At 43.1% G+C, this 24596-nt stretch overlaps 1 protein-coding gene across 4 annotated transcripts in view; it reads right to left on the bottom strand.

Moving 5' to 3' along the window:
• Positions 1 to 22454, bottom strand: part of ATAD2B (ATPase family AAA domain containing 2B) — a 215152-nt gene extending 192698 nt beyond the window's left edge. For all 4 annotated transcript variants that reach the window (XR_013345548.1, XM_077812465.1, XM_077812463.1 and 1 more), the window contains exon 1: positions 22138 to 22454. Coding sequence is in view for 3 of the 4 variants with exons in the window: in XM_077812465.1 (XP_077668591.1) it covers positions 22138 to 22284 (147 nt within the window). In the remaining variant the exon portion in view is untranslated. The remainder of the gene's footprint in view (positions 1 to 22137) is intronic.
• Between the last annotated feature and the right edge of the window lie 2142 nt (positions 22455 to 24596).

The following is a 24596-nucleotide window of genomic DNA, read 5'->3' as shown; positions in this document are numbered from 1 at the left end:
AGATTGGCTTTTTGCAGATCTAACGCCTTATAATTTTTTTTTAAGTAATCATCCCTTAAGAACACAAGAATGACCATACTGAATTAGATCAAAGGTCCATCCAGCCCAGGATCCTGTCTACTGACAGTGGCTAATGCTAGGTGCCCCAGAGGGAGTAAACCTAATAGGTAATGTTCAAGCGAGCTCTCTCCTGCCACCATCTCCACACTCTGACAAACAGAGGCGAGGAACACCATTCCTTACCCATCCTGGCTAATAGTCACTAATGGACTTAACCTCCATGAATTTATCCAGTTCTCTTTTAAACCCTGTTATAGTCCTAGCCTTCACAACCTCCTCAGGCAAGGAGTTCCACAGGTTGACTGTGCGCTGTGTGAAGAAGAACTTCCTTTTATTTGTTTTAAACCTGCTGCCCATTAATTTCATTGGTGGCCCCTAGTTCTTATATTATGGGAATAAGTAAATAACTTTTCCTTATTCAAAAAGAACAGGAGTACTTGTGGTACCTTAGAGACGAACAAATTTATTAGAGCATAAGCTTTCGTGAGCTACAGCTCACTTCATTGGATGCATAGAATGGAACATATAGTAAGAGAGAGAGAGATACAGATACACACATACACATATACACAGATAAGTTGGAAGTTACCATACAAACTGTGAGAGGCTAATTAGTTAAGATGAGCTATTATCAGCAGGAGAAAAAAACTTCTGTAGTAATAATCAAGATGGCCCACTTAGACAGTTGACAAGAAGGTGTGAGGATACTTAACTCTTAGTCACTTTCTCCACACCACTCATAATATTATATACCTCTCATATCCCCCCTTAGTCTCCTCTTTTCCAAGCTGAAAAGTCCTAGCCTCTTTAATCTCTCCTCATATGGAACCCGTTCCAAACCCCTAATCATTTTAGGTTTCAGAGTAGCAACCGTGTTAGTCTGTATCCGCAAAAAGAAAAGGAGTATTTGTGACACCTTAGAGACTAACAAATTTATTTGAGCATAAGCTTTCGTGAGCTACAGCTCACTTCATCAGATGCTCAAATAAATTTGTTAGTCTCTAAGGTGCCACAAGTACTCCTTTTCACTAATCATTTTAGTTGCCCTTTTCTGAACCTTTTCTAAGGCCAGTATATCTTTTTTAAGATGAGGGGACCACATCTGTATGTAGTATTCAAGATGTGGGCGTACCATGGATTTATATAAGGGCAATAAGATATTCTCCGTCTTATTCTCTATCTCTTTTTAAATGATTCCTAACATCCCATCTGCTTTTTTGACTGCCGCTGCACACTGCGTGGACGTCTTCAGAGAACTATCCACAATGACTCCAAGTTCTTTCTCCTGATTAGTTGTAGCTAAATTAGCCCCCATCATATTGTATGTATAGTTAGGGTTATTTTTCTCAATGTGCATTACTTTACATTTATCCCCATTAAATTTCATTTGCCATTTTGTTCCTCAATCACTTAGTTGTGTGAGATCTTTTTGAAGTTCTTCACAGTCTGCTTTGGTCTTAACTATCTTGAGCAGTTTAGTATCAGCTACAAACTTTGCCACCTCAGTGTTTACCCCTTTCTCCAGATCATTTATGAATAAGTTGAATAGGATACGTCCTGGGACTGACCCTTGGAGAACGCCACTAGTTACCCCTCTCCATTCTGAAAATTTACCATTTATTCCTGCCCTTTGTTCCCTGTCTTTAACCACTTCTTCTCAATCCATGAAGGGATCCCATGACAACTTAATTTACAAAAGAGCCTTTGGTGAGGGACCTTGTCAAAGGCTTTCTGGAAATCTAAGTACACTATGTCCACTGGATCCCCTTGTCCACATGTTTGTTGACCCCCCCTCAAAAGAACTCTAATAGATTAGTAAGACATGATCTCCCTTTACAGAAGCCATGTTGACTTTTGCGCAACAATTTACATTCTTCTATGTGTCTGACAATTTTATTCTTTACTATTGTTTCAACTAATTTGCCCGGTACTGATGTTAGACTTGCCGGTCTGTAATTGCCAGGATCACCTCTAGAGCCCTCCTTAAATATTGGCGTTACGTTAGCTATCTTCCAGTCATTGGGTAGAGAAGCTGATTTAAAAGGACAGGTTACAAACCATAGTTAATAGTTCCGCAATTTCACATTTGAGTTCTTTCAGAACTCTTGAGTGAATGCCATCTAGTCCCAGTGACTTGTTACTGTTAAGTTTCTCAATTAATTCCAAAACCTCCTCTAGTGACACTTCAATCTGTGACAATTCCTCAGATTTGTCACCTACAAAAGACGCTCAGGTTTGGGAATCTCCCTAACATCCTCAGCCGTGAAAACTGAAGCAAAGAATTCATTTAGTTTCTCTGAGATGACTTTATCGTCTAAGTGCTTCTTTTGTATCCCGATCGTCCAGGGGCCCCACTGGTTGTTTAGCAGGCTTCCTGCTTCTGATGTACTTAAAAAACATTTTGTTATTACCTTTTGACTTTTTGACTAGCTGTTCTTCAAACTCCTTTTTGGTTTTCTTATGACATTTTTACATTTAATTTGGCAGTGTTTATGCTCCTTTTTATTTACCTCACTAGGATTTGACTTCTACTTTTTAGAAGATGCCTTTTTATCTCTCACTGCTTCTTTTACATGGTTGTTAAGCCATGGTGGCTCTTTTACTATGTTTTTTAATTTGGGGTATACATTTAAGTTGAGCCTCTATTATGGTGTCTTTGAAAAGAGTCCATGCAACTTGCAGGGATTTCACTCTAGTCACTGTACCTTTCAATTTCTGTTCTTAACCAACAATGTGGAATCAAATTTTAAAACTTTAAAATAAAGCAGTGGTTTTGGATCCCAAAATCCTATTAAAATTCAGATAAATCGGTACTAGAGCTCTCCCAAACATTAAATGGACAGCAAGGTCTATACCTTGAATCCACTGAACACTCACGAAATTATAGTCCTATACAATAGCATGTACAGATGTGACTGTAGGTTATGTGAACTGCCAAAGGTGTGTTCTGGGCAATTACTGAAGTGCACCACTAATGCAAGTCAATCTTAATGAACACTTCCTTTCTGAAATGCCAGGAGTCTCTCTGTGCAACAGAGAAGCAGAGTTGCAAGTGAAGTTGCAGCACTTGTTTGAAACTAGCCTGAGTGGTACAGGAGAACAAAGCTGAGTAAAGAAGAAAAAGACTGCAATACTGCCTAAAGCCATTGGATAACTTGCTGTAAAACTTAATACCACACCATTATTAAAAACAAAGCAGGTTTTTGCTTAACATAGGCTACAGTAACTTTTAATTATTATTACTTCTAGAGTATTAATTCTTAACCTGTTTTGTGAAAGCTACAAAATACTAGCACCTAACATTAACCTGAGTGTGAGACAATCAAACCCACTCCAAATACGAAAAGCACCAAATTAGATTTGGTGCAAGAGATGTTGCAGTCTATACAACATTTTTCACCGTGAAACCCTGAAAGCTAGCACAAGGAAAAGACCTAAATTATTTTGATTCCACACACAGTAATCTGAAGCGTTGGGTCCAGGTCCAGTGGGAAAACAACAGGACCCCTTCAAGCTCAGGTGGAGTGAGCTCTCCTCCTCCTACCCATGGGGCCGAGCAGGAGGAAGAGAGCCGACCTCAGGGGCAGGAGGAGGTGGCAGTGACTCAGGTTCAGGTGGAAGAGTCGAGTCAGAAAAATGATTCAACCCTCTCAGGCTCAGATTGGATGGGCTTGGGTCCAGGTCAGACCTAAAAATTAGACCCGAGCAGATCTCTACGGCCACTAAAGAAACAAGCACTGAGATGGCCTCAAGCTTCAAAATTAAGTCAGCACTGAAACAGCTGTGCAGGCACTAATGCAATGAACAGCCTTAAGACTACTATGAAACTGTGGCACTGGAGCTGGTATCTCGTGCTGATAGCAATGCTGCCAGAGTGCAGAGAACACCCACTAAAATATCTTGGTAGTGCCAGTGTGTTGGCTGAAACAATATCGAGGCAACACAGTAGCAGGAACAAAAACTCTGTTCCAAACCAAAATACCATGAAAATAAACAAGTTCTAAAGTGCATGGAAGCTCATGAGGCCTGAAAAATTTTGCACAACCATACTGGACCTGAGAAGAGGAGAGAAGAGGATACTGAACCTCACTGTGATCCAAAAGAGCTAGAACAATAAAGCAGTCTCCTCCAGGAAGCTCCTTTACCAACTGAAAGTAAGGAACTGACTAAAGTTTGGAAGGTGCCGTTTACACACTCTCTAAGAGGAGCACAACGGTCATGCTCTTCACTACTACTGTTGTGCTCAAGAATAAAAACAAAACTTCACAGCTAAGGGAGTTCGGTTAGTCTCATACTAAGGAGCAAAGAACCAACAGTGAGAGTCACAGGTGGTGAGCCAAATTTTCTGCTAATCTAATGCCACTTAAATTAATGGACTAATGCCAGCAAAGAATCTAAGTGTGAGATATGATTGCAGGTTTATAATCCATTTACACTCCTTTTACTTGGATGGAGAAAGGGGAGAATGAAGGGAAACTGAACTTACACCTTTTAAAAAATATATATATAAATACACACATACACACTCACGCATGTGTAGAAGAATGTTTCCTTTCCCACTCTATACTTTTAATCTACAATCACATCAAACACAAAATTCAACAAAAACTGCTCACATGCAGTATTGTTATATTTTCAACTGTATTCTTTCCTTTCAATATTTTTAATTTCTCTTCTGGAGTTCTTCTATCCTGCAGAAAAACATAGCAAGATCCAGAGCTAGAAGTTTAAGATAGACAAATTCTGAGTAAAAATAAGGCACAAAACAACGAGGGCAATTAACCATTTGAACAATTTACCAAGAGTAGTAGTAGATTCTCCATCGCTGGGAATTTTTAAATCGAGACTGGATGTTTCTCTAAAGATATGATCTAGTTTAGGGGTTCTCAACAAATTTTTTGGTGGCCTCAACTCTTGCTGGTGGACACTCTGACAATTTTTCCGAAAATACTTAATTAACTTTAGGGAAAAAATAAATAAATAAATATGCACATATACATGTCCAAATCATGGTAATTTATGTAGAGGTTGACTTTTCTGGCAGATTCAATAATAAAAATAACGTACAGTTGTCTCTGTTCTTTACTGGACCTAAACAGAATAGAAACACAAATAAGGTGCTTTGCACATTCTTGTCTTTTTTTCTTGTTGCTTCTTTTGCTTTTTGGTTGCTTTTTTTAAAGACTTGCTACTGCAAAAAGTAATCTTTGTATGTTTGTTAATATCACTTGGCTACAGCTGCTGTCTGGCTATCCAGAAGTAACCAGTGTTCCCACAGGTTTACTGATTGAGGAAAGTTGCTGATGCAGGACCAGCATATGCTTTCTCCATCAAAGAGGCCTCTGACACGTCTTCTGGTTGTTTCTGAAATCCACAAGCACCACCTTTGTTTTATCTGAACTGCACTTCAACCACAAAACAAATAGTTCCAATGTGATCTAGGCCTGGGCTTGAAAAAATTTACCATTCCCTGGTAAATACAAAGGATTATGAATTAACCTAGAAGGTCATCATCCACATGGATAATGAAGTCGTCAATGACGACAAGCCTTGACAATTCCAACCAAGTTGATAAGTAACTCAGTTCGCTTAGGAAATCAGAGGTGTAGAAGTAAAGCAACACTATAATTTAATCTCATGATTTTTATTAAGTGGGCACTCTCAATTCAATCTAATTTTGGAATAAGAGTTCTGATACATTTAGTCCATTTATACAATTTGGGAATTTCAAAAGAAGATTCCCATTATTGCAACTATTGATTCAGCTGCACTGAAATTTGTATAAGTGGACACCCTGGTATAAAAACGGTTTCCATCATGATAAAACCAGCTCTCTCAATCATGTATTTTATGGAATAATATGCCACTCCATTCCCATGTCCTTAACCTGTGGCCACATCCAACACAATGATACTGTTCATATCATTTCAGCAAAACTTGATACAATAGAGTTTTCTACCTATTATTTTACTCCCTTCAACATCTATATTGTCTCCCTCTTCTACAATTCACCATCTTCAGCAACATATTCAATTTCAATATTTTTTAAATTAATTTCTTAACTGCTTTCTTAACTACATAGTTTTAAAGGTGTCCAAATTATTTCAATTACTATTTTCTTGTTTCTCATTTTACAAACATCAAATTAACCTCCTGATATTTACTTGTATTAAACAATTAAATGTTATCAGGAAATTTGCTTTACCGACTGATACTCAAAAGTATCTCTACTTCTGCCTTTATATCTCCTTGAAAGAGATTTATGATTTGTAGATATTAACATTGCTCATGAGACCAATGTTTTTACTAACCTTAGAAAATCTGGGGTCAGTAACCACTGCTTATTTGTATATTCTGAACAGCAATGCAAACGTGCAAAGATGTCTCAGGGTATTGATGAACTGGGCTACTAAAGGATTTTTTTTTATTTAAGATTATTGTAACAAGTGGGGAAGAAAACAAAGAGGTGACCTGCTAAAGAATGTATCTTGTTTCTACCATATCAGGCAGGCCTGTTATGATGCCCTATTTAGAAGAAAATACTACTTGTTTTTTCTTGAGGGAGGAGGGATGTTCCACTAAATATTATATTATGTGGGCTCACTTTCTAAGCATTTTTATTCGTCAGACATCAAAAGATATACACTTTTTCCAAAAGAAAGTTCAGATCTATATCTTTTGTATCTGTCCTTGTATACCAATACACTTTAATGACCTATTTGTTTTTTCTGCACCTAGCCTACTGAAACCATCTCAGCCAAAAAAGATACACAAATGCAAATCATTCTCAACTGATGAAGAGTTGGCTAGGAGTGCGGATTTAGGGGGGAAAACTATAACAAAAGTTCTGAATACCATTATCTTCTGGAAGATTAAAAACTTGCAGAGTTCTCCACCATGTTCATACATGTCCCCCCACCCCATCAGCAATTTGAGGTGGAAATCTGGATCTTCAATTTTACATGCTAGGAGAGAAGGAAAGAATTCAAGATTACTCTCTATCATCCACATTTCAGTCTGTTCTTCCTGTTCTGGGTTCAACCTATAACCTTTATAGGGAAGCATTAATAACCTGCTGGAATGGGACTCGAGACATGGGTTCAATTTCTAACTTTGAAGCCAATCTGCTGGGTGATCTTGGGCAAGTCATTTCCCTCCCTATACCTCAGTTTAAAAAATGGGGATAAGGATACTGACCTCCTTTGTACAGCACTTTTAGATCTACTAATGAAAGTGAAGTAAGTGCTAGGTATTATTAATTATGATCAACATTGTTATATTTGGGGTCAGACATTTTGACTGAGTCATGGAAAGGTTCCATAGCTTCCCTGAGCTGTTTTCTTGTTTTGTTTTTTGGTTCTTGTATGGTTCCAGATCTTCGTTGTTAATTAAATCAATTCAGCCCTGGTCTACACTAGGACTTTAGGTCGAATTTAGCAGCGTTAAATCGATGTAAACCTGCACCCGTCCACACAATGAAGCCCTTCATTTCGACTTAAAGGGCTCTTAAAATCGATTTCCTTACTCCACCCCTGACAAGTGGATTAGCGCTTAAATCGACGTTGCCGGCTCGAATTTGGGGTAGTGTGGACACAATTCGATGGTATTGGCCTCCAGGAGCTATCCCAGAGTGCTCCATTGTGACCGCTCTGGACAGCACTCTCAACTCAGATGCACTGGCCAGGTAGACAGGAAAAGAACCGCGAACTTTTAAATCTCATTTCCTGTTTGGCCAGCGTGGCAAGCTGCAGGTGACCATGCAGAGCTCATCAGCACAGGTGACCATGATGGAGTCCCAGAATCGCAAAAGAGCTCCAGCATGGACCGAACGGGAGGTACGGGACCTGATCGCTGTCTGGGGAGAGGAATCCGTGCTATCAGAACTCCGTTCCAGTTTTCGAAATGCCAAAACCTTTGTCAAAATCTCCCAGGGCATGAAGGACAGAGGCCATAACAGGGACCCGAAGCAGTGCCGCGTGAAACTGAAGGAGCTGAGGCAAGCCTACCAGAAAACCAGACAGGCGAACGGCCGCTCTGGGTCAGAGCCCCAAACATGCCGCTTCTATGATGAGCTGCATGTCATTTTAGGGGGTTCAGCCACCACTACCCCAGCCGTGTTGTTTGACTCCTTCAATGGAGATGGAGGCAATACGGAAGCAGGTTTTGGGGATGAAGAAGATGATGATGATGATGAGGTTGTAGATAGCTCACAGCAAGCAAGCGGAGTAACCGGTTTTCCCGACAGCCAGGAACTGTTTCTCACCCTGGACCTGGAGCCAGTACCCCCCAAACCCACCCAAGGCTGCCTCCTGGACCCAGCAGGCGGAGAAGGGACCTCTGGTAAAATACTATGCATGGTTTAAAAGCAAGCATGTGAAAGGATTACTTTGCCCTGGCATTCGCGGTTCTCCTAGATGTACTCCTAAAGCCTTTGCAAAAGGTTTCTGGGGAGGGCAGCCTTATTGCGCCCTTCATGGTAGGACACTTTACCACTTCAGGCCAGTAACGCGTACTCGGGAATCATTGTACAACAAAGCATTGCAGTGTATGTTTGCTGGCATTCAAACAACATCCGTTCTTTATCTCTCTGTGTTATCCTCAGGAGAGTGAGATATAATTCATGGTCACCTGGTTGAAATAGAGTGCTTTTCTTCAGGGGACACTCAGAGGAGCCCATTCCTGCTGGGCTGTTTGCCTGTGGCTAAACAGAAATGTTTCCCCGCTGTTAGCCACAGGGAGGGGGGAAGGTTGAGGGGGTAGCCACGCGGTGGGGGGAGGCAAAATGCGACCTTGTAACGAAAGCACATGTGCTATGTATGTAATGTTAACAGCAAGGATTACCCTGAAAGAGTGTAGCCACTGTTTTATAAAATGTGTCTTTTTAAATACCGCTGTCCCTTTTTTTTTCTCCACCAGCTGCATGTGTTTCAATGATCACAGGATCTTCTCCTTCCCAGAGGCTAGTGAAGCTTAGAAAGAAAAAAAAACGCACTCGCGATAAAATGTTCTCCGAGCTCATGCTGTCCTCCCACACTGACAGAGCACAGACGAATGCGTGGAGGCAAATAATGTCAAAGTGCAGGAAAGCACAAAATGACCGGGAGGAGAGGTGGCGGGCTGAAGAGAGTAAGTGGCGGGCTGAAGAGAGGGCTGAAGCTCAAATGTGGAGGCAGCGTGATGAGAGGAGGCAGGATTCAATGCTGAGGCTGCTGGAGGACCAAACCAGTATGCTCCAGTGTATGGCTGAGCTGCAGCAAAGGCAGCTGGAGCACAGACTGCCACTGCAGCCCCTCTGTAACCAACCGCCCTCCTCCCCAAGTTCCATAGCCTCCACACCCAGACGCCCAAGAACGCGGTGGGGGGGCCTCCGGCCAACCAGCCACTCCACCACAGAGGATTGCCCAAAAAAAAGAAGGCTGTCATTCAATAAATTTTAAAGTTGTAAACTTTTAAAGTGCTGTGCGGCATTTTCCTTCCCTCCTCCACCACCCCTCCTGGGCTACCTTGGTAGTCATCCCCCTATTTGTGTGATGAATGAATAAAGAATGCATGAATGTGAAGCAACAATGACTTTATTGCCTCTGCAAGCGGTGACTGAAGGGAGGAGGGGATGGTGGTTAGCTTACAGGGAAGTAGAGTGAACCAAGGGGCGGGGGGTTTCATCAAGGAGAAACAAACAGAACTTTCACACCGTAGCCTGGCCAGTCATGAAACTGGTTTTCAAAGCTTCTCTGATGCGTACCGCGCCCTCCTGTGCTCTTCTAACCGCCCTGGTGTCTGGCTGCGCGTAACCAGCAGCCAAGCGATTTGCCTCAACCTCCCACCCCGCCATAAACGTCTCCCCCTTACTCTCACAGATATTGTGGAGCACACAGCTAGCAGTAATAACCGTGGGAATATTGGTTTCGCTGAGGTCTAAGCGAGTCAGTAAACTGCGCCAGCGCACTTTAAACGTCCAAATGCACATTCTACCACCATTCTGCACTTGCTCAGCCTGTAGCTGAACAGCTCCTGACTACTGTCCAGGCTGCCTGTGTACGGCTTCATGAGCCATGGCATTAAGGGGTAGGCTGGGTCCCCAAGGATACATATAGGCATTTCAACATCCCCGACAGTTATTTTCTGGTCTGGGAATAAAGTCCCTTCCTGCAGCTTTTGAAACAGACCAGAGTTCCTGAAGATGCGAGCGTCATGTACCTTTCCCGGCCATCCCACGTTGATGTTGGTGAAACGTCCCTTGTGATCCACCAGAGCTTGCAGCACTATCGAAAAGTACCCCTTGCGGTTTATGTACTCGGCGGCTTGGTGCTCTGGTGCCAAGATAGGGATATGGGTTCCGTCTATGGCCCCAACACAGTTAGGGAATCCCATTGCAGCAAAGCCATCCACTATGACCTGCACATTTCCCAGAGTCACTACCCTTGATATCAGCAGATCTTTGATTGCGTGGGCTACTTGCATCACAGCAGCCCCCACAGTAGATTTGCCCACTCCAAATTGATTCCCAACTGACCGGTAGTTGTCTGGCGTTGCAAGCTTCCACAGGGCTATCGCCACTCGCTTCTCAACTGTGAGCGCTGCTCTCATCTTGGTATTCATGTGCCTCAGGGCAGGGGAAAGCAAGTCACAAAGTTCCATGAAAGTGCCCTTACGCATGCGAAAGATTCGCAGCCACTGGGAATCGTCCCAGACCTGCAACACTATGCGGTCCCACCAGTCTGTGCTTGTTTCCCGAGCCCAGAATCGGCGTTCCACAGCATGAACCTGCCCCATTAGCACCATGATGCATGCATTGGCAGGGCCCATGCTTTCAGAGAAATCTGTGTCCATGTCCTGATCACTCACGTGACCGCGCTGACGTCGCCTCCTCACCCGGTATCGCTTTGCCAGGTTCCGGTGCTGCATATACTGCTGGATAATGCGTGTGGTGTTTAATGTGCTCCTAATTGCCAAAGTGAGCTGAGCGGCCTCCATGCTTGCCTTGGTATGGCGTCCGCACAGAAAAAAGGCGCGGAACGATTGTCTGCCGTTGCTCCGACGGAGGGAGGGGCGACTGACGACACGGCTTACAGGGTTGGCTTCAGGGAGCTAAAATCAACAAAGGGGGTGTCTTTACATCAAGGAGTATTTCAGGCAGGACTTCACGGAGGGTTCCAACAAGAAATGGTGCACCTAAGTTATTGTTCTTATTGGAACAAGGAGGTTAGCCTGGCCTCTGATTGATACATGGCTAGATTTACCTCGCTGCACCTTCTCTGTGAGTGACTGCAGTGTGACCTAGAGGAATGAGTCCCCTAGACAGGGGAGGAGGCAAATGAGTACAAAACAAATCTGGTCTATTTCTTGTTTTGATCCACTCCATCTATCTTTTACATCTTTGGCTGGCAGCAGACGGCGCAGAAGGACTGCATGCCATCCACATCTCATGGCTGCTCGGCAGAAGATGGTACAGTACGACTGCTAGCCATCCTCATCTCTTGCCTGCCCGGCAGAAGATGGTACAATACGACTGCTAGCAATCCGTATCGCCTGCCTGCTCACCATAAGATGGTTCAATAGGACTGACTGCAGGACTAAAGAGAATGACCTGGTCAAGTCACTCTAAATTAAGTCCCTGTGCCCATGTCTGTCCAGGCGCTCCCAGTCGACGTGGCCAGGAGCACCTCGGACATGACGATGACGGCTACCAGTCGTATTGCACCGTCTGCTGCCACAAGGCAAGGGGTTGCTGCTACTGTGTAGCAAAGTCGTACCGCATCTGCCAGCACCCAGGAGACATAGGGTGACGGTTACCTGAGTGGGCTCCATGCTTGCCGTGGTATGGCGTCTGCACAGGTAACTCAGGAAAAAAGGCGCGAAACGATTGTCTGCCCTTGCTTTCACGGAGGGAGGGAGGGAACGGGGGCCTGACGATATGTACCCAGAACCACCCGCGACAATGTTTTAGCCCCATCAGGCATTGGGATCTCAACCCAGAATTCCAATGGGCAGCGGAGACTGCGGGAACTGTGGGATAGCTATCCACAGTGCAACGCTCCGGAAGTTGACTCTAGCCTCGGTACTGTGGAAGCACTCCGCCGAGTTAATGCACTTAATGCACTTAGAGCATTTTCTGTGGGGACACACACACTCGAATATATAAAACCGATTTCTAAAAAACCGACTTCTATAAATTCGACCTTATTCCGTAGTGTAGACATACCCTTAGATTTCCCGAGACTGACAATAGTGTCATCCTCCTGTAATTTGTCAAATTCCTTCAAAAACTCTTTCAATTGCTTTTGTAAATTTAGTGCTTTCTTTTACAGTCTTTTGTAAAATGCTTTGACTTAAGTACTCTTCATGCTCGGTGCAAATTTAATCATATTTATGGTAGTTGGAAGAAAATAGAGCAACACAGCCTTACTAAAAATTCCATCAAGTGTCACTGGAGAACTAAAGCATAAAGCCTGTTTTTTCCATTCAACCAACCATGAAGGCTGATCATGGATGCCAAATTATTTTTGATCTTCCTCCATGTGCTTGAGGACTGTGTTATGGGTTGCTTCTTTCTCAGAAGCATGCTGAACCACTTATGAGTCAGAAGTTTACGATGTTTGCACCTGGGCTCTCCTCTTTTTCATTTTAATTTGGTTGTCTGAGGAAAACCACAAAGAACTCTCCCTTGTCATAATTGTCCCTGAATATTTGGATGACACATTTAGCTACTTGGACATAATAAATATTCTGTGGTTTTCTTTTCTCACACAGACTCAATAGCATTACATAGGAATAATGACTGCATGTATACATGCAGTCATTACTTTTCAATTACTTCATATTCACCCATCTATCCTGCATCAGTGTCAATGATTATTTTAATTCTTTAAATTTTCCTCTGTTTCTTTATTTAAAGCATCTAGTAGCAAGCTTAAATTTGTCTGGAGAAGTACATTTGTGATAAGAAAAGGAGTACTTGTGGCACCTTAGAGACTAACAAATTTATTTGAGCATAAGCTTTCGTGAGCTACAGCTCACTTCATCGGATGCATTTAGTGGACATTCCTGAAAGCATCTGTTGAAGTGAGCTGTAACTCACGAAAGCTTATGCTCAAATAAATTTGTTAGTCTCTAAGGTGCCACAAGTACTTCTTTTCTTTTTGCAAATACAGACTAACACGGCTGCTACTCTGAAACCCATATTTGTGATGAGTGCTTCAATCGTTTATTTAAATTGCTCGCTTTGTGTTAGGTTGAAAGGTGATATTTATTGCATAAAAAAGACTGACTTTCTTACCAAAGTCTTTACTTTCAATCGTTTGTATGCCATAGTCACAGACAAATTGTTCGGTTTTTTGGATGTTGAAGAACAGAAAACATTCCTGATGTTGAACAGCTGCTGGACAGCCTTGGAACTGACTTACATAATGATTGATGCTATGTTTCAATGGTGACTATGGCATCAGAAATACCTTACTTGCAGAATCATCAAAACTTTTTCAATGTTTTGCTCTTCTGCTTCAATAACCAATCTTTAATTTAGTTGCACATTTGATAAACCTGAAGAAGCCTATTTTCTGAACTTTAAAAGAAGCATGAATCCTTTCCCACTCACTACTTCATTCTTGACAATGTTTACATTGTACATCAGAAGAATCATTTTCATTACTTCAGTTTATTCAACTTCTGATTTCCTACAACTTCCTTCAACTTCAGGCATGTCAAGTCATACAGATGTTTACTAATAACTAAAACTTAACTCCTACTCTTTTCAAGTATTGATAAGCAGTTTTGACATTTATTAGTTAGAAAAAGAAACAACCACCTGGTGCAGTGGTGCTCCATTTTTTGGCATATTGGTACCCAAATTTTTATACAGGGACCACCCCATTTACCACTATGAAAAGGGCAGAGTATTTGTAATTACCTGATACCTGTTCATAACCGCCACATTAAGAGCCCCTGGTTTAGTTAATTTAACACCACAAAAATTGAATACAAAAAATTAGCCAGTTTTATAGTGAACTATGTTATCAGACATCTTTCCCTCCTTACAGAAATTTCTAGATTCTATTATCAAAGCATTTGAAATATATATTGAGTTCACGTATTAATTTAAATTTTAAAAAAGGGTGCATAATATATATCATTTGTAAAAGTTCTTTCAGATTTATGATGTAAGATGCTATAGAAATATCATATAAGGTAGACAGCCAAATTTCTTCCTCTCTACTGCTATTGAAACAGCAATGTGTTTGTTGTACGTATTTTAAGTTAGGTCAAGAAACCCTAAAGTGTATGGCTAGGCACTCCTCTTAGCACTCCTATAAATCTAATTAAATAAATAAGCAAAATTATTTGGGTGAAGATCACTGAGCAGGAGGATCGGAGGAATGCTGGGACCTGAAACGTCCATCGCAGTTGGACAGTGACCAGTGGGGCTGCGGGAATTGAGACAGGAGGAGATTTGGTAGGGGCAGCAGGAACACTCACTGAGGAGCAAAAGACCTTCCAAAAGTAATGAGGAAGCACGTTAACGTGACAAGACCAGGACCAGGAGACCAGGAAAGTGAGTCAAAGGAAAAGGGAGAGCAAAACAAGAAGCCAGCAAACCAGGGAGAAAATAGCAAAGAAAAAAGGATAGAGAAATATACCTGGAAAGATACATAAGCTCATGGTCCTCTCTCTCTGCTCTAGAAGTGGTGTGGGGGCTTTTACTGCCCAAACTGGGAGTGATATATTTGTAAAAAAATATATCACACACTGAAATGACCAGGTCATAGCTACAACCAGAGTAACAGAAGACTAAAGGTCATCTACGCCTAGGTACTGGAAAAGAGCTTTATAAAGATTGATACAGTAATAAATTCAATTACTGGGCTGAACATCAACAGTTTATCAGTACACAGCCGTTTAGGGCAGAAAGTACAGAACAATATACCACACCCAGCTGAAAGTACAGGGGGAACTGGGTGATCAGAACGTAATTACTTGAGCTAATTACCTTGCAGAACCCCAAGCTAAACACAATTCTGGGAAAAAATACCATGGGATCTTTAATGAAAAGTGTCTGTGACCTGTTTTAAGACTCATCTGAAAGATGGCAGCTCCAGAAGCAGCCTCCATTAATGCTACACTGGGATACTGGTTTAGTACTTAGAGGAAAGAGCACAACTTACCATATCATCAACACCATTTCCCGAAAGTTATTTGGAGGTCTTATTCACATATTAATTAGGTCTTATCCTGCTTCACTTCTGAGTTCCAAGGAGGTCAAAATCCAGAATAGTATGACTGCAGAATATGACCAGCAGTTTCAAGCAAAATGTGTAATTATTTTTCTATATGAAAATTAGCCATTAGTATGTGACCCAATTCAATTCCCAGATTATCATAAGCAAAATGACTTGGTAGACTGCTTTTGAAAAACTCTATCCCTACATATCCATTTGGGCACATTAAGTGATATAATGTCAAACAGGCTTTATGTATACTAGAATATTGGCAGGAAGTTGACCACTTGGAACAACTGCTCCATTTCCCACTATGCACAGATGTGTGAACATAGTACAGTACTAAGGAACAAATTACATGATTTATTCCTGAATTTCTCATGCCAGGTCTCAAAGTAAGGAACACCACTAAAACAAGAAGAAAAAAAAAAAAAAAAAACCTAGCTTTAGTTAAAAAGATGGGTTTCCTCAAGAATCTGCCTTTAACCGAAATCTTTTTTATATAATCTTTTTTTTTTTAGGGTTGTGCAAGTTTTAGCTGAAATACTCCCATTAGCGTTACTAAACCAGTAAAACGAAGACTAAACTCAGATTTGAAAATACAGGAGCATCTTTAGGAAGGATATTTTTCTTTAAAGAACTTTTAAACAGAAGTGCAAAGCAGTGTCATTTTCTTTTTCCTACGTGACCCGAGATCACTGAATTTTCCAATGTTTTTATTTCAAATACATAGAATAGCCATTAAGAGTCTTAGGCATTGTCAAAAAGGTAACCATCAAAAGGAAATTCCAAACCAACAAGTCCTTACAACTTGTAAAAACAGAACGTAAAGTGAAAAAGGAAAGACAATAATACTCATTAACATGCATCAAGCGTTTTTCAAAACAAAAATGTCTTTTGCTATTCTGTTTGAAAGGAAAAAATACTTCTTTAATTTTTACAAATTTGTACACAAGTTTTAAAACTAATATTTTAAAATTAAAACAAAAACATGTCAAAAATATTTGAATGTGTTTCAACTGTTGACCATTAAAGAGTAGCCATGACTATATACCCTGCAGAATAATCTGTAAAGGTATATTCTCACACCTTTAATGTGGAAAGAATTATTTCAATTAATTTTTATACATTTAGAAATTTGAATCCAGAGATATATATTAATTGTTACAATGAATCATAAAAATGCTGTATAGTGCTTATGTTCCATGTAACTACAGTGCTTTATGTCAATCCCCAGTTCTGTCTGTGCTCCTATTAGCAATTAAGTACAATGGAGAGCTCTATGTTGCTACTGAATAATGTTGGCAGTCCTACTTTTAGCTAAGAACTTGTATTACAGTAATCAGAGTGCCCCTCAAGTAGCTCTTAAAGTACTTTTAATGCTGCCTTGCCTAATTAAATTAGGTTAATCTTATCTAAATTTCTAAAATGTCTAACCAATACAGTGGCATTATTAAAAAACTACAATAATATTAGTTGAGAAATAAATACATGGCTTTTAGTTTTTTGCACCTGCGTTAAAGAATCTCCTCTCAATACTGTGGAGCAAGTTAATGTCAATGTCTAATTAAACCCAATCGTTGCAATCACAATTCCTATATCAATATCTTAAAGATATCCAAAAATTGGTTTTGTAAATTAACAATAGGAACGCAAACACTTGCATGTATTTTATGGTTAAAAAAATGTTTACTTAAAACGTTTTTTAACAGTTTGAGTGAGGTTCAAAATTGAAGTTCATAAACCTACTTTCATAAAATTATCATTTTGAAAAGTTAGCTGTGATAAGTCTGATAAATTTTATTCCTGTCAGAATATTTTAATATCAAGCATAAAACACTTGCAAGTCAAATTTTAATAGTAAAATGATAATTCTGTAATTACATAAAAGGCAACCAAACCTCCCATTACTCATAAATTTGTTTTTAAACAAATTAAGTTTAAAAACAATACATCTCACTTCCTCCTCTTTACATTCAAATGTACTAAATACTGCCATTCCATTTCAGAGAATAAAAATCTGATTCCTTGATCTATTAAGCAAGTTGACTTTCTTAATATTTGATCAATACACAGCACATGTGATTTAGTTGGGAATTGGTCCTGCTTTGAGCAAGGGGTTGGACTAGATGACCTCCTGAGGTTCCTTCCAACCCTGATAGTCTATGATTATATCTGTCTTTGAATCTACCAAATAAATCACCTGAAACACATTACTCAACATAATACTAACATGTAATATGTTAGACATATAAATCTCATATATTCCTTTCCCCTACGTTTGGGTCTTTTCAAGTGTAGCGTCACAAATGTGTGCATATAACTTAATATATTCGAAAACGCCAAGAAAAACCACAAAAGGCGGGGTGAGAGGGGAAAGACATGGAAGAGCAACAAAACAGATAGGTACACCTTGTAGCCCTGCATTTATTGTATCAGGTATCCAACATTTTTACAGGATATTGTTGGCTCAATTTTAATCCATGGTATGGATCACAAAAATAAATAATCATCATCATCATCTCAGCAATGCTCCCTGACTGGTATTTGCCAACATATTCAAGAAACAGCATTCCACGGGGATCTCAAGTCAATACTCTTGTGGAAGTAAACTCAGGGTCACAAAGATACAGACAACATTTTTGATTTGTAGAGTGCCTGCAGTCTGCTGCAACCTTTATCTTCCCATTCACCAGACCACCAGTAGAGCTGGGGTTCTCAGATCACATATCTATGGTAGGCTTTAAAGAGACATCATTAAAACGAAGTTGAGAAGTAAATGAAACAATTGCCTCCAAACCCACACACATGACATGCCAATCCACCCATGTCACCCCAACACTGCAGCTACAACACTGTCTCATAACAGTAATTTTATAAATCATGGGTTGGGGTGGTTTTTTTTAATTTCAGCTATTTTTTCTATATAAATATTGCTGTCTAACTGCCATATTGATTTTGGAACATTTTAAATCACAGAAAATTGTTAGATATTTTTAACATTATTTCATTGAGATCTGAGAGCCTATGAACATAAGAATAACCACACTGGGTCAAGACCAATGTTACATCTAGCCTAGTATCTCATCTTTCTACAGTGGCCAGTGCCAGATGATTCAAAGGGAATGAACAGAACAGAGCAATCATCATGTGATCCATCCCGATGTCCAGTCCCACCATCTGCCTGTCAGAGGCTTCAGGGACCCCCAGAGCATGGGGTGGCATCTCTGACAACCTTGCCAAATAGCCATTGATGCACCTATCCTCCATGAACATACCTAATTCTTTTTTTAACTCAGTTACACTTTCGGCCTTCACAACAATCCTTGGCAACAAGTTCCACAAATTGACTGTATATTTAGATGAAGTAGCACTTTCTTTTGTTTGTTTTAAACCTGCTGACTACTAATTTCATTGGGTGACCCCTGGTTTTTGTGTTATGTGAAGGGGTAAATAACACTTCCTTATTCACTTTCTCCACACCATTTGTGATTTTACAGCTCTCTGTCATATCTCCCCCCCTTAGTCATCTCTTTTCCAAGCTGAACAGTCCCAGTTTTTTTAATCTCTCCTAACACGGAAGCTGTTCCATATTCCTAATCACATTTGTTGTACTTCATTATCAACCTCTTAGACCTTAAGATTAACAACAGCTTCCCATACTTAAAGCTACAGTATGAAATGCATACTGAAAGTGAAAATATGTATGCACTAAAAGTCTGAAAAGGAAGAAGGGCAAAAGCTTCTAATAAGTTCCGCTAGCTTTTGGCTTATGTTTTTCTAAAGAAAAAAGACCAACACCAACAGTGAATACTTGGAGTGTGCCTGACAATGTAAGAGTGCTCCAATGTATTCCAAAACAAATCCATTAGGTCATGCAAAGATACACACCTGCCTTTAGAAACACTTGATTTGTATAAGTATCTTGGTATGGATATAATGATTTTCAGGACAATTTTACTTACCCCTTTCCCTCACTCCATAACAAGAAAAATCATTTGGATGTGCATTTTAAATCAATAGAAAGGAACACTACAAGTCCCTGGAAAAATCATGGAGCAGATCCTCAAGGAATCCATATTGAAGCACTTGGAAGAGAGGAAGGTGATCAGGAACGGTCAATATGGACTCACCAAGGGCAAGTCACGCCTGACCAACCTGATTGCCTTCTATGATGAAATAACTGGCTCGTTGAACATGGGGAAAAGCTGTGGACGTGATATATCTTGACTTTAGCAAAGCTTTTGATACGGTCTCCCAGAGTATTCTTGCCAGCAAGTTAAAAAAAATATGGATTGGATGAATGGACTATAAGGTGGATAGAAAGCAGTCTAGATCGTTGGGCTCAATGGGTAGTGATCAATGGCTCGATGTCTAGTTGGCAGCCGGTATCAAGTGGAGTGCCCCAGGGGTCTGTCCTGGGGCCAGTTTTGTTCAACATCTTCATTAATGACCTGGATGGTGGGATGGATTGCACTCTCAGCACATTCGCAGATGACACTAAGCTGGGGGGAGAGGTAGATATGCTGGAGGGTAGGGATAAGGTCCACAGTGACCTAGACAAATTGGAGGATTGGGCTGATGAGGTTCAACAAGGACAAGTGCAGAGTCCTGCACTTAGGACGGAAGAATCCCATGCACTGCTACAGGCTGGGGACCGACTGACTAAGCAGCAGTTCTGCAGACAAGGACCTGGGAATTAAAGTGAACGAGAAGCTGGATATGAGTCAACAGTGTGCCCTTGTTGCCAAGATATGTTAGGCTACATTAGTAGGAGCATTGCCAGCAGATCACGGGAAGTGATTATTCCCCTCTATTCAGCACTGGTGTGGCCACATCTGGAGTACTGCATCCAATTTTGGGCCCCCATTATAGTGTGGGCAAACTGGAGAGAGTCCAGCAGAGGGTAACAAAAATTATTAGGGTGCTGGGGCACATGACTTATGAGGAGAGGCTGAGGGAACTGGGCTTATTTAGTCTGCAGAAGGGGATTTGATAGCAGCCTTCAACTACCTGAAAGGGGGGTTCCAAAGAGGATGAGGTAGGCTGTTCTCAGTGGTGACAAATGACAGAACAAGGAGCAATGGTCTTAAGTTGCAGTGGGGGAGGTCTAGGCTGGATATTAGGAAAAACTATTTCACTAGGAGGGTGGTGAAGCACTGGAATGGGTTACCTAGGGAAGTAGTGGAATCTCCATCCTTAGAGGTTTTTAAGGCTTGACAAAGCCCTGGCTGGGATCAGTTAGTTGGGGTTGATCCTGCTTTGAGCAAGGGGTTGGAGTAGATGACCTCCTGAGGTCTCTTCCAACGCTAATCTTCTATGATCTTAGTGCTTAGCAGCAGTACACTCCTCTACACAGCAAGCCAGAGAGGGTTAAGCCAAACTTTGGCTCACGCAGTACACCAGGCCCAAGGGACCGGCATACTGGAATGTGTGTGAGAAGCTTTACCAGCCATAACGCAGAAAAGAAACAGAGAGCAGAAACTGAAGAGAAAAATCAGATAGAGGGGAAAAAAAGAAGGAAATTAAGAAGAAACAGGAGAGGACTGAAAAAGTACATACGGTTTACAGCTGACACCTAGTCAATAGTGTTCTCTAGTGTCTGTAAACAAAGGGAGGGGGAAAGGGTTTTTAACTTCTCTGGCTGCTATTTCTTTTTTTCTACTTGTCTGTCTATCTCTTCCTCTTTAGCAGTGAATGGGATGTGGTCCCTTGGTGCATGACTGTCAAACATTTTGACCCTCAGCTGTGTCACTCCTGTATTCATTCAGCCCTAAGTCTTTCTAGATACATTGAGTGCAGGGGCAACCTACAGTGTTTTATGTTTAGAATATGGTTTTCAGATCAGAGCACAATAACCACCAGCAGAAAAGTTGTAATGCAATCAATTTTCTTCCTATCACACAAGGAGCCCCCTCTAATAAATGTTGACAAGGAGAAGCATGTATCTGTTGTCAGCAGATCTTTCCAGAAAGGGTGGAGACAAGCCTCCTGAAATCGGCAGTAGATCTCAATTACAATCTACAAAATGCTAGTTTCATACATTAGGCTGTTGGATTCAGCTGTGAGTAGACCATACAATCAAAGCTCTGATTATAAATCATGTTGGGAAAACAACTAATTATGCAAACAGGCAAAATTATCGTTTTCCCTTGCTTTTCAAGGGAGGGATTAGAACACAGGAGACAGGTTCAAAGCAGGGCTGTCAAGGCTGATGCAGTCAGCGGTCGTAGGTGAGTTGGGGTCAATATGTAAGTTACTGGAGCCGCAGCTCCAAAGTTTTGTTTCTTGTTGTCCCTCCAGTGCAGTCCCAGGCGCAGCCAGAGAGGGAGCTTTGCTCCGCTCCTACCTCCCCGGTCCCCTGCCGGGCACAGCAGCAGCTTGTCCGTTCCCCTCTCGCACACAGATGTAGCTAGCCAGCGGCACGAGAACTTTTGTCCCTCTGCTCCCAAGTCTCCCATCACCCCCCCTCCACGACCTGTAACCCCTGTCCCCCAACGCTGGCCCCACACACATCCGCCCTCCAGCCCCCTTCTTCACCCCTGGCGCCGCCGTCCCTCTCCCCAGCGGCATCCCCAGCTCAGCTGAGCACACCGGAAAGTAGCCCAGCGCCACCCCTCGGCCCCCCGCAAATCCCAGCCCCGCTCGCCCTCACCGCCCCACCCCCGCACTGCCGAGGGGGGGGCGGATCCCCTCGCCCCTGCCGCCGGCTCCCCAGTCACTCCCCCACCCCGGGCAGAGACAGCCGCGCCGGTGCCCCCCGCCCCGTCTGCCCAGCCCTGCCTCTACCCCCTCCCCCGCCGGCCCCGACAGAGGCAGCAGCGGTGCCCTCCCAGCCCTTCTCCGGCCCCCGCGCTTCCCTCACCCGGGCCGCCGCCGCCTCCTCTAGCCCGGCCTTGGTGCCTCTCTTGGAGGAGCGGGTCCGGGACGAGATGAAATGGCTGCCGGCTCCGGCCGCGGCGGCCGCCGCTTTGCCCAGGGGGCGCAGGGAGCTCTTCCTGGTGTTCACCATGGCCCCGGCGAAGGCGGGCGCGGGGAGCCGCCGCCGCGGAGGGAGGGCTGCGGGGCGCCTCCTCCCGGGGAGCGGGGCGGCTGGGCAGAGAGACACACTGAGCTCGCCGAGTTCGCCGCCGTCTTCTCGGCTCAGTCACCCACTAACTGGCCGCCATTACTCTCCCTCTCCCTTTCTCTGCTCGGTCTCCGCGAGGCCGCTGGCGGCCGCTTGGGGGCGCTGTGCCGCTGCGCAAGCCCGGCGGCCCCTGCTGGGTACTCTCTAGCACGCCGCCGCGCGCTCTATGGGCCCTGCTCTGCGTGCGGCAGGGGGAGGGGAGGAGAGTGGCTGGCTCAGAGTCAGCCCTAGTGCCCAGAGCTCCCCTGAGGGCGGGGGCTGTGCGTGCCTGCAGCCAAAGGGTGGGGGAGGGGGGATTCTAGCTGCCTGCTGCCATTGCCTGCTCAGGGGTGTGCGGAACAGGCTTCCTGAGACGCCCGCTGCACAGACTCTGAGGCTGTGTGAACAGCAGGGGGAATCCGGGGGAATCATGCCTCGCTCTTTTCAAAGTGCTTTACAAAGGGGGTCAGGAGCACCCTCCCCATTTTGCCAATGGGGAAACTGAGGTACATGGATGGGATTATACCCTAAATGTCCTGCATCCCACTCCAGTGTCCTAGTCTATAGATCATCGAACTGCCTCTCCCCATCCAGCCCTTATTTCATTATTTGCATTGCAGTGGCATCTAGAAACCTGAGCCTAGATTAAGACCCTGACTGCTCTGTGTGTTGTTCATACACATAAGTGAGCCTTTGCCTCAAAGTAAGACCTTACAGTCTAAATACAGACAGACAAAGGGAGTATTATCCTTATTTATAGATGAGGAACGAGGCACAAAGAATAAATGACAATGCCATGCAGGAGATTTGAACTTTTGTGTAGCATTGCTGTGTTTGGTTAAAAGACTGCTGTGTCTTATCCAAGGGGTGGCTGCATGTCGACCAGGAGAGTGGTGCTTCCGTATAAAGACCAAAACTTGCAAAAATTTAGTCAGTCAAGGAGTTTATTTTAAGTCAATGGAATGACTATATGAATAAATGTTTCCAAGGATGGGACTTCCACCATTTTCTGTGGAAACTATGCCATAGTCTAATAAGTTGCACATTAAGAAATTCTCTCAATAGTCAGGACAAGTGTACACTACAAAATTAAGTTGGCCTAAGTTATGTCGATGTACAGCCACCACAGTAATTGAATCGGTTAAACATCTCCACACTACAATCCTTGTGTCAGCAGTGCGCGTCCTCACCAGAAGTGCTTGTGTCAAGTTAACTGCCAGTGTGGTGCATTGTGGGACAGTTTCTGAAAGGCAGAAACTGACACTGCATTAACCTAACTACATCGACTTAAGTGCTAACCATCTTGTGGAGGTGGAGTTATTAAGTTGGTGAAGTGAGCGAGCTACATCAGTGGGAGCTATATTTTAGTGTAGACCAGGGTCGGTAACCTTTCAGAAGTGGTGTGCCGAGTCTTCATTTATTCACTTTAATTTAAGGTTTTGCATGCCAGTAATACATTTTAACGTTTTTTAGAAGGTCTCTCTCTATAAGTCTATATATTATATAACTAAACTATTGTCGTATATAAAGTAAACAAGGTTTTCAAAATGTTTAAGAAGCTTCATTTAAAATTAAATTAAAATGCTGATCTTACGCCGCCGGCCCGCTCAGCCCACTGCCTGCCTGGGGTTCCGTTCACCTAGGCTGGCAGCAGACTGAGCGGGGCCTGCTGCTGGGATCCCAGCCGGCAAGGGGCTGGCAGCCAGAACCCCAGACAGGCAGCAGGCTGAGTGGGGCCGGCGTCCGGGACCCCAGACCAGCAGTGGGTTGAGCAGCTCAGCCTGCTGCCACTCAGCCTGCTGCCAGTCTGGGGTTCCGTCCGCCGGCTCCTGTCAGCCAGGGTCCCGGCTGCCAGCCCTGCTCAGCCCACTACTGGCCTGGGATCCCGGCCCTGCGCACATAGAATGGGTACCTACCTTCTCCCTGCTTCTTGCCCATTCTCTTCCTCTCTCTCTCTGCACTGAGCTGAGGGTGGGAGTGCACTGAGCACAGAGCTGCGGGTGAAGGAGCAGGCTGAGGGTTGGGGTGTAGGGTCTGGCCAGGAGCTTGAATAAGAGAGGAGGCTCAGGGTTGGGGCAGGAGGTTTGGGTGTGGAGTGCTTACCTGGGAAGCTCCCATTTGGTGCGAGGAGTGCAGGCAGGAATGGGGGGGGGGTGCAGGAGCTCCCGTTTGGTGCTCAGGGTGGGGGTGAGAATGTGGGGGGTGCAAGAGTCAGG

The sequence above is a fragment of the Eretmochelys imbricata genome, chromosome 3, assembly GCF_965152235.1.
Source record: "Eretmochelys imbricata isolate rEreImb1 chromosome 3, rEreImb1.hap1, whole genome shotgun sequence".
NCBI lineage: Eukaryota > Metazoa > Chordata > Testudines > Cheloniidae > Eretmochelys > Eretmochelys imbricata.
This window is presented reverse-complemented; position numbering and strand designations above follow the sequence as displayed.